Here is a 13132-nt window from a genome sequence, read left to right on the forward strand (position 1 = left end):
GGAGGAAAGGTGAAAGCATTGGGAAGTGGAGAGGTTGGGGTGACGTAGCGGTCCGGCGATGCAGCGGCTTTGGGGTCTCGGCCAATGACGCCGTCGTCATCCTCAGCTTTATGGCATCGCACATGTAGCCTGAGCATCGCACTCAATAGCCAACTGTACGCGTTGTAATCTCACCAAATCGATGACGGCTTTGAGCTTGCCAGCATGGCATCCTTCTCGAGATTGCGACCCGCCTTGAAGCGCGGTTCGGCCAGACTCGCTGCCCCTCATGTCCAACACGTCCCTCTCCGACGAAGCCTCTACCTCGCGCCGCCATACCTGCTCGACGACTACATACCGCGTTACCAACTGTTATCCTCGGTAGATGCCGCGAAGAAACGATCCCTGGCGTACGCGCATTTGCGCGAATGTAACCTGTGTCCTCGGCTTTGCGGTGTCAACCGCTACGAGACGACGGGCGTATGCCTGATAGGAGCCGAGACTGTGAAGGTGAATACCATCGCTCCTCATTTTGGCGGTAGGTCGAAGCTGTCGAAGCCCGGGATTGCGCGCGCTAACGTGGACCAGAGGAGCCCTGTTTCCAGGGACACAACGGCTCTGGATCAGTTTTTTTCTCTGGGTGCAATCTGAGATGCGTCTTCTGCCAGGTAAACGCCTCTTATTCCATGGTCATGTGTGCGCTAAATCTATATCTAGAACCACGACATAGCCCACCAGCGCAATGGTTTCGATCTTACGCCAGAGGAGCTTGCCGAGTGGTTCATGAAGCTGCAGGACGTGGGCCGGGTACACAACATCAACCTCGTTACACCCGAGCATGTCGCACCCCAGGTTTGCTTGGCCATCCTGCACGCGCGTGAGCTCGGTCTGCGCATACCCATCATTTACAACACGTCGTCGTTTGATTCGCTGGAGAGCATCCAGTTAATGGACGGCCTGGTTGACATTTACCTTCCCGACTTTAAGGTCTGGAGTGACAAGACAAGCCGGCGGTTGCTCAAGGCCGACGGCTACACAAAGGTGGCTATGCAAAGCATCAAGGCTATGCATGACCAAGTCGGCGACCTTTGCTTCACCGCAGACGGTATTGCCAAAAAGGGAGTGCTTGTGCGCCATCTGGTCATGCCGGGGAAAGAGGAAGAGGGTAGGCAGATCATGAAGTGGCTTGCGGACAATGTGAGCAAAGACATCATGGTTCACATTATGGAACAGTATTTCCCGAGAGCCCATGTGGGTAAGGAGCGGCGCGGCCGTGCAAGTCAAGATGTCGTTGAGCCAGGCGGTGCTGAAGCATCGGCTTCGACCAAAAAAGACATTAGGTATTCAGACATCAATCGTCCTGTAGACTTGTATGAGGTAGCTTTAGTCAAGAAAGCCGCCGAAGAAGCTGGCCTTTGGAGGTTTGTCGAAGCATCGAGGCATGGCGGCTTCAACATCTGAGGCGGCCTTTAATGTACAACCTGCTTCTCTTGGCAGATGTCATTGGCAAGTCTTTCTTCTGTCACTGCATGCTGTTGCTCACATAAGCTGCGAGCTGCACCATGAGGAAGGCACGAGTCGAGGTTCCTCAACCACAGCTGCCGTTCGCAGGCCACGCTTGCTCCAAACACAACTCAAGTATGTTATCGCCTGGAATCGATCGAGAACTCCGTCACCTCACACAACACTGCAAACACAGAACAGCATATTGATTTGTGCATTACTACGAGACCCTCTGACACCATGGACAGCATTGCCGACATGGAACAAATCGTCCATGACCTCAAGGTTGACCGAGACACTTGGCAGGCCGTGGCGATCCAATACAAAGAGGCTTTCGAGACGCAATCAAACCGCCTGCAACAATTACAGGACGTATGTTTTGCCGCGCAAGCTGAGCTAGAGAACGAGCGCGCTCAACATCAACGACTTCGGGCAGTTTCTGATGGGCGCGACAACCACCGCCCTACATCCCTCGATGGTGTCGAAGATCTTGAAGTCGATTTCACGTTTGGTACAGCTGCAGTGTATGCACCAATCAGGACTGAGTATCGTCAACTACGTTTGTCTTCAGAGGATTGCATCAACCCTTTGTTCGAACGTGTGCAGGAGTGCACTACCCAGCGGAACTACGGCACTGCTTTGGTCGAGGTCGAGCGTCTTTTACGCGGCCCGCTTAGCTGCAAAGCCCGCGCCGAAGGCTTGCTCCTAAAGAGCAACGTCCTACGCGCTTCAGGACCCGACGCGCTCCTCGATGCGCTAGCTACGTGTAGCGAAGCTGTAGACTTATGCGATCGTCTCTCCGAACTCCAGGACTTCTTACCTAGGATACGATCTCAGCGCAGCCTATTATGTTACGAGCTACGTCTACTGCACCAAGCCCGAGAAGCCTTCAGTACCATCAGTGACAACGAACTACTTTCTGCTAAAGCCTGCGAGCTTTCAAAGTCTTACGATGATGACCAGCATCTGCTGCGCTGTGCCAAGCGTCGGTCGGGCTTTGATGAGAGTCGCACTATGGAAGGCTTGCTCGCTCAACTGGAAGATAAGAATGCAGAGGTTTTAGGGCCCTAGCTTTGAAAGATTTTCGGCATGCTGATCTTCCCTAGAATAAACGCAGACGTACGAGTGCGCAGCTTAGGCAGCGCGCCGCCGCAAAAGCGAGACGAGTGTCTTTACCCTACCGCTGGGTTAAGTCAGCGAGCGATGGACCTCACCGAGAGTAACGTCCTGTAGTCGTACTAGTCTATCGTGACGAGAAGGCAAGGTAGACGCCACGAATAGCTCGGCGTGTGGTGAGCTTCACCACCAGGGCTCCCTTGGTGAGGTGCATCTCATTGTTCGTACATCGAATGTTTTCAACCATTGCACTGGGTATTCCGGCAGGCTTTGTCGCAATTGCCATATGTCGCGCAAGGCTGCATACTACGAACAAAGACGTCTGGTCGTGTGTTGCACCAGGCGACTGCGCAATCAAACAACGTATTTATCTTATCTCAACTGCTTCGCCAGTATTGTGTCACAACACCAAATTACCAGGAAATCTTACAATTTCTTCTCCCGACTGATGAGTTCGAAATGTCTATACATGCTATACTATCGCCGGGGGTGTGTCCCTCTCTTGATGAGCTTCCCCAGCACAACGAATCTCTCATTGAGGATGTTCGCGCATTCATTAGCGATTTGCCTTTCCCAGAAGTGCAAAGTCGATCTTGGGAGCGCGCGTCACCATCGAGTTTGTCTTTTCAAGAAGATGACGACGTTATTGGCATCGACGGCACAACGGAAAAGTCCACTCTTGACGGTATTCCTACCGAATTGACAGAGCATGATGGATATAGGAATCGCATGCGAATGGTTCAATGTCAACTATACCTGTTGCGTTGCGAGGTCTTACAGTCTAGAGCTAATGCTGTCGAACCAAAACCTTGGACTCATTGTCCAAATTTATCCTCACCCAACCACTATCGCGATATTCTGAAGTGTGCCAGGTACGCGCAACGTCTGGCTGAAGCAATATCCAACCACGACTTACAAGCACGCTCCAAATACTGGTATGGAAGAGGATGTGCTGGTTTAGGCGATTGGGAGTCCGCTATAAGCCATTTCGCAGCTGCTCTGAAGCTGCATGTACCGAACAGCAAACCACAGAACCGTATGCGCCAGCAGAGAAGTGCGCTGAGATTTAAGAAGCATGATACTAAAATCCTTTTGCGAAGTGTAACACGCCACTATGACTTGTGTACCCAGAAAAGAAAAGATGCGTGTAAGACTGCTCATACGCGGGAAGAGGACTCCGGCCACATCGGAGAGTCTGGCGTTGGAGCGCCTACGGCATCATCTTGGATGCCGTATTACGAAAACATGGTTCATCGCTCAAGGGAGAAGTCGACAACCGGGAAGCAGTCAACGCTCGATCAACTTCTCTTGGGCAAATCTGCGCCCATCCTCGATGAAGAAGTCATTCTCACTGAAGAAGAGATCATTGCTATCAAGAAGAGACTGAAACTGAATGACGGCAAACGAGAAGTTCGAAAGATCTTCGACGCGAAAGAGTGGCTGTATATCCTACGCGGTGATAACATTGAGCGCAAAAGTGTTGACAGTCAAGATACAGTGTCTGACACCGTTCAAAGCCGTCACAGCGATTCATCTCAAGCACCATCACCAGCTTCTATCATTACGCCACCACAATTCTCACCCAGCATCCCACGTAATGTCGGTGCTGAGATGGAATGCGTAGGCTACGACAGTGACAGCGCGACACCGTCGCACTTCGAAAGTCCAAGGTCGCCCTCGTTGAACGGAACCAAAAAATAGCTCCGCCGCCAATGGTGGATGTCCAAAGCTGTCGCGACGTAGAATCACAGCTCATAAGTTCAAGCCTACAAGGATGTTAGGATTGGTGAAGCTGTGCAAATCTCGTTCAACTCAATGGGTCCAGAGATGGAGAAGCATTGACATGAGGAAGAGTGAGGAAGGGTCAAGTCTGACATCGATACACAGGCTGTTGATATTGAGAATGTTGTGGATACGCCTGTTAGTGAGATGGCAGTGGTACTCCAATGAGTAGGGCTGGTGATAGGTGACTTTTTGCGTATCAATTGAAAGGATAGTATGAAAGTGTTTGTTCAATTCACAATAGTACGTTGGCCACGTTAGAAGTATCGACTGAGTGTCTCGATGTCACAGAACCATGGCAGTGTGGTGAAGATGGACCTCCGTGGACTTGTACGCCGTTTTGAAACATCATTGTATCACAAACATGAGCCGGTTCGCGTAAAGAAACTCGTCGGGCGTATACTTGTCTGCATTCCATGGCTGAGGTGACTACTTGTCCTGCCGCACTGGGTCGAACCGGAGGGCTTGTCCTTGCTGATCCGCTACGTGCCGCTTGCAGCTGCGACTCCGCAGCACTCACGCTTGGCCCGCTTGCGGATCCCACTGAACTGTACCAATTAGCCAACCCGCGATCTCACCGTGCTTGCCAGGTGTTCACGAGGATGGCAATAGGTCCGTGATTTGGTGTCATCTGGTAAATAAAATTGTCAAAGAAAGAAGCGTATACTAGAAGTGTCGTGAGCACAGTGAATAAGCTCTCAAGAGGAGTATAGTCAACGTGATTGACCCGCGAAACTGAAGGGAATTTCTCAGGGCGAGGATGAAATATGGACGTACTTTGGCAGTTTTTCCGGTCAGCGCCTTGGTTCCGCTGGTAAGAACCCCTACCTGCATGAGCGATATGCAGATACGTGCCGTCGGCTATACTGATGCGTGATGCTGGCCAATAAAAGGACTAGGATCATCCTCTTGGATCATCATTACTCGCTGTACAAGATGCCCTGCAATCTGAAACGCCGACGTCGAGCACCTTCTAGAGATAACCTTAGCACGACAAAGAACTTCCCGTTGCTTCGCTCGGCTATCGTATTCGGTCGATGCTGAATCCTCCACACTGCGACCCGCATTGGCTCGATGGGTATGGGAGGTGGATCGTTTGAATCGTGGGAAATGTGGGCGCTGCTATAGTTGTTTGCACTGCATAGTATTCCCCAGATCTTGGGCCCTAAATAATGCCCCAGCAGCCATTTATATTCTGTTGTTCAGGTCTTCTATCTCAACACAACCACCACACAAGAGGCTCATTGCAACTACGTTCCTCGTATCCAGAAAGTCAATCATTCATGCGGCTCATCTTGAATCTTTTTCTCTCAGCTGTGCTGGGTCTTGTACCTACGGCCAGTGCGACACCATGTCAGGTGCCTGCTGTCAGCTTCGACTTCGTACGTCTTTTCCCAAACATGATGGCATACCCAAGACTAAGCTGAGCCTTTGTCAAGATAATCATCGGTGGTGGAACAGCTGGCCTTGCGCTGGCCTCCCGACTCAGTAAGGCTCTGCCAAGTCATTGTGTTTTGGTAATCGAAGCTGGCCCGGACGGACGCCACGAGCAGCGAATTTATATACCCGGGTTGAGAGGTTCGACCTTTGGCTCTTCATATGATTGGAGTCTTCCGACTGTGCCACAGGCTGCAGCAAACAATCGGACTATAGGTCACAACCGTGGTAAGGTCCTAGGTGGAACCTCGGCCCTGAATCTGCTTGTCTGGAATCGTGCCACTGTCAAGGAATACGATGCATGGGAAGAGCTTGGGAACCCGGGGTGGGGGTGGCAGAACATGTATCCAAGTATGCTGAAAACCGAGGTAAGTCGTAGTGGTACAAAACGTATGTGAAACCTTCGCTAAGTTCGCACTTTCGGATCTGCAGAACTTTCAACGCCAGAATGGCACCGCACAGTACGGCGTCGACGGTGTTGGATATGGAGGCCCGATTCAAGTCGCTCTAACCGAAAATCCACCGCCCCAACTCCAAGCTTGTGTCCCAACTCTGACTAGTCTTGGATTGCAGGAGAACCTTCAATCGTTGAATGGCAATAACCTCGGTGTCATGTACCAGCCTGCCACGTATCGCGTGTCCAATCACACACGGTCCTACTCAGTTGATTATATTCCAGAAGCTGGCGATAACCTGGCCTTCATGTTTAACACTACCGTTCACAGAGTGCAGCTCAACATGAAAGGGTCGAAGGCGACTGGTGTCGTGCTCATGAACGGCACGTTAGTGAAAGCCAGAAGGGAAGTAATTGTCGCAGCCGGGAGCCTACTTTCCCCAAAGATACTGGAACTTTCCGGAATAGGTCAGAGAACCGTGTTGAACAACGCTGGTATCAAGCAAGTTATCGAACTCCCTGGGGTCGGCGAAAACTTACAGGATCATCTCCGAATCCAAACAACATACGAACTCAAACCTGATGTACTTGGGGTAGATATTCTGAAATACAACACGACATTGGCAGCTATTGAGTTGGAACGTTGGAAACGTGGCCAGCCATCTTTGTATCAATACGCTGGTAGCTGTTATGGCTTTCTGAAGTGGAAACAGGCTCTTGGCGATGACAGCATGCTCGTCCAACTGGCGATGCAATCAGCGAACATGTCAAACCCTGTGGACCGAAAAAAGCTTGAGCTGCTCACTGGCCATGAATCTGGAGCGCCAGATATCGAGGTCGTATTCAGCGATGGTTATATTGGAACGACTGGATATCCAAAGAACGGTACAACTGGCTACAGTAAGCAGTATGTGACACTTCTTGCTGGTGTCCAGCACCCATTCGCCAGAGGATCGGTACACATCAATGGATCTGACCCTCTGAACAAGCCCCTAGTGGACCCGAGATATCTAAGTACATCCTATGATCTGGAGGCTTTGATATCAGCAGCAAAGTATACGCGGAGAATGGCTAAGACTGCTCCTTTCAAGAACGTGTGGGTTTCCGAATTCGACCCTGGTATGGACACCGAAACGGACGCAGAGTGGGAGATGTACATCAGGGATAACGTATTTACATTCTACCACCCACTAGGTACTTGTGCAATGTTGCCGAAGAAAGACGGTGGCGTGGTTGACCCAAACCTGAGAGTTTATGGCGTGGGGAATCTCCGGGTTGTGGACGCGAGCGTAATTCCGATGATCATCTCTGCACACATCCAGACAGCCATCTATGGCATCGCAGAGAGGGCAGCGGAGATCATCACGGCGGAGTACTGTTGATGGGGAGGCTCCGGAGTCGCGATGGATAGAACGCGAGGAAGGCTGGCACAACGACAATCAAGTCCGGCAAGGCTTAGCCTCATTCGTGTTAGCGAACCTCAGGAGCGTGTCGTAACGCGTCGCGACATGATAGCGTCGTGTCGTCGTTCTGCTATACTCATCTGTTTTGATGGTAACTACATCTAGATACCTGTGTACAGCCACCTTCTTGCACGCGTGTCCCGCAAAGAGTCTCAATCTTGGACGCATGAAAAGTCTGTCGCTCATGTCGAGTGTCTTCATCGACCGACTATGTTATTACTCCATCAGACCTGAGAAGGTAAAAAAGTACAGCCAGACAAGTGCACAAGATTGGTAATGCTGTTCCAGAGGCGAATTATCTTCTCCTTTTTGTCCGTGCTGTGTGATCCAGCGTCCAAATGAATGACGCGTAATAGAAAGCTGAAACAATCAACTAGCCGAAGCCACTTGTACCAGCGGTTCAATCAATATCGCGCAGAAGCGTCTGAACCATACCACGCGTACGCCAACCCTGCTGACTTCCATTCCAACTCAACACTTTGCTATACATTACTCAAGAAGAGTGGCTCCTCGATTCTGGGCCATGATGGATGCGTAGAGCATCAACGTCAGTATGCCGGTTGCCTGATATATTCACAAGATGTCGTCAATAGCTGGCGATCGAGACGGAGCGGCGGTCACTTACTGCAAACACGACAGTGATAAGGCATGTTATGGACATAGCAGTACCCATGTTCGGAGTACGCAGCTGAATACGCGTGGCGATACTGCATTGGTGCAGTCCCCTGCTGAGTCTGAGGAATCGGTGTTGCATACGTAAGGAAGTGGCCGTTCGCACGCGTTTGGGCAAGCACACGCTGATGGTGGTTCATTGTGGTGGTCAACATGGTGCCGTACACTCCCAATATGCCTTCGAGATCATCTGGTTGCATGTCTGATGTACGCAGCTGAAACGCGTTGTCGGCTTCTTGGTGTAGGGTCCGCATATTGAGAAGTTGGCCGACTGCCTCCCTACGTCTCGCGGCAATATAGGCTTTGTGCTGCTCAAGTGCTCGGACCCGATCAGCGACGTCAATACTGCTTCGTTCAAAATTCCTGAGATCCGCGTTCTCTTGCTCCAATCTGGAAATACGTTCTGCCTGCTCTTGCTGTATTTCTTGCACTGCTCGCAGCTGCGCTGCGAAGCCCATAGGCACCATCATCTGACTGTGTCCTGGATTCGGGATCTGTGCAGGTTCCGGATGAGGTTGCAGAGGAAGATTCGGGCTTGTCATGGCTGAATGAGCGGCTTCTGCCGTATCTGATTGCATATATGTGGCGTGTGGTCCTGAGGCTACTGCACGGAGAGTCAAGGTTGATGAGCGGGTGGCAGGCAGGGTTGATTGGGGGTACGGTTGCTGATGCCGCAAGCGAACAAATTCTCGCAAACGGTTAGATAGTAGTGAGAGGGCCGAATCGTGGTAAATTGCCTCAGTGAGCGATGAAAGACGCACTCATGGAGATGAATGGTGATTTTGGAGCACAGGAGACAGGGTATTGTATTACATCAGTTACACTTCCAGTCTAACAACCACATAATAGCTACTCTCTATTCACCTTAGGTACATGAACCATTTTCTCCAGCTACTTCCGTTTCACATCTTTGGCCTGTTATTACGCGCATGTCACTATAAGGGCTTTGAGAGCGGTGAACCCTGCTCTAGAATCACTTTGAAGCAAAAAGAAAGAATCTCAAGACCAATCTGGCCGTGATGGAATATAACTGTGCTGGGGACATTAACTCGTGAATCTTGGTGTACGATTAGCTTCCGAAGCACAGTAAATAAGAGCATGAGCAAAAGTCTTATCGCCATCTTCCAGAAATGCACTTGAACATTTCGTTGGGTGATTATTTCTATACAATACGTTCCACCAAATGGAATCGAAATGTTCTGCAGCCAAGGAGTAAGTGTTGAAACTTCCACCAACAAAATTCACTCGAGGAAAAAAGTGGTCATACTCCTCGGCGGAATACTAGCCAGGAACATTGACCCATTCACTCCATAAGTCCCAACCAGCGTATTGTTGTGTTCATTGTCTGCTAGATATGCAGTCGCAACACCCAGAGCTAATTCACAGCCCCCGATACTTACCTCAACCTGCCTCTCAAAATGCGCCTCGTTGATAACAGGGATAGCCAGCGTACCATTCTTGTTCTCGAACGCCGTGACCTTGAGGTTCTCTGCGGGACTGATGGCATCGATGCGAACCGATCCTGGGCGTGCGAAACGGAAGTAGCCGGCGAAAGCCCAGAGACGGCGAGAGACCTCAAATGTATCGCCATCCAGGCGAACGAGAATGGCATCGCTACCGGTGGTATTTCCCGGGTTGTCTTGCGCACACCACCAGTGTAGGTATCCGGACGTGTCACTAAAGACGAAGGCTTGGTGCCTGTCCACAATATTAGCACCGGCTTGACCTTGGCGTTGGCTAACATATATTGCTTACATATAGATGGCCCATTGTAGACCCTCTGCAAGCTGCCCTGTCGTATCCCAAGTCGTGTTGAAGGAGCCGCTGCCGTCTGACCACTCCGTCTCCATATTGGGCTGACCTTGCGTATTGAAGGGCCGCTCTGGCATGCTTTGGTAGTTGTGCCATGTCGCTATATCGTAGTTCTTACCGCCACCAGCTTGGTCCAACTCGTAGAGGAGATTACGTTCTTGACGAGCACCAGTAGCATCGCAGCAAGATACCTGCAAGTCCTTGCGGTACTTCTTGACGGTAGGATAGAGTACCTCCAGGAAGTCTGCAGCCTGATACCCGTCAGAGTCCATGCTAGCGTAAGTGACGGGATTGAAATCCGGTCTAGATGCAGGTGTACAAAGTCAGTGTATGTCCTACGAGCAGTTTGTGGAGAGACACTTACTCGTTGTAAGCCCCTATCAAGCTAACATTGATACCCTTCTCTTCATACAGCCTGACATATTCCACAAGGTAGTCAGCATATGCCTGTCGCCAGTCATGCGTACAATTGGTTCCGCGCACACCGCAGATCAGCCCGCCATTGATGTCAGTGGAATCGGTTTTGAAGCAACCCGGAGCAGACCAGGCGTCGGCGTAGATAAAAAGGTCCGGATTGGCGTTCATAGCTTGCTGTGTGAGTTTGAGTTGGCAACTGTCGGCTGTGGATTCGTTCATTCCTAGGCCTGAATAGTTGGCCGGTGCTGAAGGTGTCGATGGACAGCTACCAAGAATGCCATCGGTAGGGCTCGAACCGACTCGGTTGCGTAGAACGGAAAGGCCTCCCAGGTTTTCGCTGAAAAGGTAATCGCTGACGAGTTGTTGGTTCGAGGGCGAAAGCCCTTGGGATCCGGTCTGATCACAGGCGACGCCGAAAGCTCCTGAGCAGCCACCCCCAATCATGGTTTGATATCGTACCGTAGCATCAACGGTGACCTTCACAGGAGGCTCGTCTTGTGTGTATGCCCATGGCACAGGAACATATTGGGCGCAGATGCCACTTGCATAAAGCAGTGGAAGAAGTGATGTCGTAGTCATCTTTGCCATCTCTGCATTAATATGCTTATCTTGCTTGGGAGAAGTACTGTCTGGTGACCTCTCTTATGACTTTTTCACGTTTTGCCAACCAGAAACCCCTAACACGGAAAGAGACATTTTGAATCGCGTTCTCATGGATGACGACACGATGATTTGCGGCATACCTCAATTATCCAGCACGTACGGATCTAGGATAAACTCGCTACCGATATCACAACCTCTAGCGTATCGCTTTCACGGAGTGACGTGAGTACCCATCGGATTTTTGGATGCCAGTCCTCAAGTAGCGCATAGCGCTAGTCCACAATGTTGGAGAAGTGGGGCTCAAATCAAGCTTTACGGGATGTTTAGCGGGGTAAGGCCTGGAGATAAGCGTTGCCCGGCTGAACTACCAGGAAACATGGAGATATTAACCGGTGGATTGCTACCGGGCGATTGGTATGACCGAAACAATTGGGATGCGCGGTCGAGCATGGGCCATGTGGAAGGTACACGACGAGGATTACGTACTTGGAATTAACCGACATGGAGACTTTTGTAGGCTCATGAGATAGCACGGCTAGTGCTGGGCTTCCAGCCCACTGGATACAAAGTCCTTTTCCATCTATTTTTGCATCGTATACTTGCAAGAGGGCGCTTGTGAAGAACTGATGCTGACTTGTTCTCCTCATCATCTCATGATGGCATCGAGATATTGCTCTTAAAGCTTAGATTTGATGGGTGCAAAGGTGCTCCCCTGTCCTCCCCCAAGAGCTTCAACAAGCTCATCGACCTTCTCCAGGATCCATGTACACCCTTCGTCGCTAACCAACCATTTGATGCCCTCCTCTTGGCCAGCTTCAGGCTCTTGCTTCCAGGTGCCATCTTCCCAAGCCTTCCTTAGGCCAAAGACGTGGCTGAGCACTTGGGGTCCGACTCCTTGCTGCGCCCTCAAGCATGTGATGGCGATTAAGCTGGTTGTTATGCGGCCCACGGTGGCTCCTTCTCTGCGGGGAGGGTCGGTGAAGAGGCCGCCGTATTCATTGTTGATGATGAAGACGGGCAGATCGGGATGCGCGTCGCCGAGCTTGTGTTCGAGTTTTGTTTCTAGGGGGCGGTAGATGGCATCCCAGAGAGCGCGTCCGCGTTTGTTGATGTGTTCGATGTTGGAGGGGTCTGGGAAGCGCGTAGGTTTGGTGTTTAGGGAGGACGCGACTGACGAGGGGAGTTCGGCGCGAAAGGCGTTCAACATGTTGATGGTGCGCGGTATCTGCAACGAGTATGAGTACACGGCCTCTTCTCACGCGCCAGGTCAAATGCTTACGCCATTGAAGCCGATGCACTTCAGACCGATCTCGCGCATGAATTCTGCTATCGCGACACCTTCACTCTCTGGTCTGGCGGTAGCTGAGCTGTTGTACAGGGCCATCATCGACTCGGGCGAGTTCATCGTCATGGTCGCGGCTGTCGAGATGCCGAGCCATGACGGTCGCCCAAGCTTGCGATCTGTGGCTTCTTGCTCTATGCGCTTGTATACAGCCTGTATCCTTGGTGGCGCTGGTACGGGGCCTGGGCGCGAATGCGCCGCGTTGATGAGCGACTTGAGTCTTGGTGAGAGCTTCGACATGGTGACGCCAATGCGAGCGCGAGGATCACGATAACAGACAACAAATGCAACGACAATGTCAAGGTCAATGTTGATTGGTATCAAGCTGCTTAGTGCTGTTATCGAGGCGGGTGTATTTAAAGTCGACCAACACACGATGACGCGAGGCCGACGCCGTTCCGAGGCTCCATGTTCGGCAGTTCTTCAAGTTCCGGCCATCAGGCCACGCTATAAGTGGGGAACGTGAGACAGCGTTATCGAGACCTCGAGTCTTGCATAGTTCACGACGATCGAGGTTCAGCCTTGTCTTGACATTGTCAGCGCACGAGTGAGGATTGGGACATGACATAGGTATATTCATAACTGGTGACAGATGTCACAGGTTGCAATGGT

At 51.2% G+C, this 13132-nt stretch overlaps 3 protein-coding genes across 3 annotated transcripts; 1 reads left to right on the forward strand and 2 right to left on the reverse strand.

The window, feature by feature from the left end:
* Positions 1-204: 204 nt before the first annotated feature.
* On the forward strand, positions 205-7593 carry GT037_011124 (gmc oxidoreductase; the record flags this gene model as incomplete). The annotated part of the gene is made up of 10 exons (XM_038936171.1): positions 205-517; positions 568-647; positions 697-1400; positions 1731-2538; positions 2589-2674; positions 3471-4261; positions 4350-4451; positions 5650-5762; positions 5820-6185; positions 6250-7593. 10 exons carry the CDS (start codon positions 205-207, stop codon positions 7591-7593), a joined length of 4707 nt encoding a protein of 1568 aa, XP_038781217.1.
* Positions 7594-8163: 570 nt separating this feature from the next.
* On the reverse strand, positions 8164-11163 carry GT037_011125 (glycoside hydrolase family 30 protein; the record flags this gene model as incomplete). The annotated part of the gene is made up of 6 exons (XM_038936172.1): positions 8164-8238; positions 8300-8381; positions 8431-9011; positions 9747-10044; positions 10102-10461; positions 10523-11163. 6 exons carry the CDS (start codon positions 11161-11163, stop codon positions 8164-8166), a joined length of 2037 nt encoding a protein of 678 aa, XP_038781218.1.
* Positions 11164-11854: 691 nt separating this feature from the next.
* On the reverse strand, positions 11855-12760 carry GT037_011126 (uncharacterized protein; the record flags this gene model as incomplete). The annotated part of the gene is made up of 2 exons (XM_038936173.1): positions 11855-12403; positions 12458-12760. The coding sequence occupies 2 exons, from the start codon at positions 12758-12760 to the stop codon at positions 11855-11857; spliced, it is 852 nt and encodes a 283-aa protein (XP_038781219.1).
* Between the last annotated feature and the right edge of the window lie 372 nt (positions 12761-13132).

The sequence above is a fragment of the Alternaria burnsii genome (assembly GCF_013036055.1).
Source record: "Alternaria burnsii strain CBS107.38 chromosome Unknown 712, whole genome shotgun sequence".
NCBI lineage: Eukaryota > Fungi > Ascomycota > Dothideomycetes > Pleosporales > Pleosporaceae > Alternaria > Alternaria burnsii.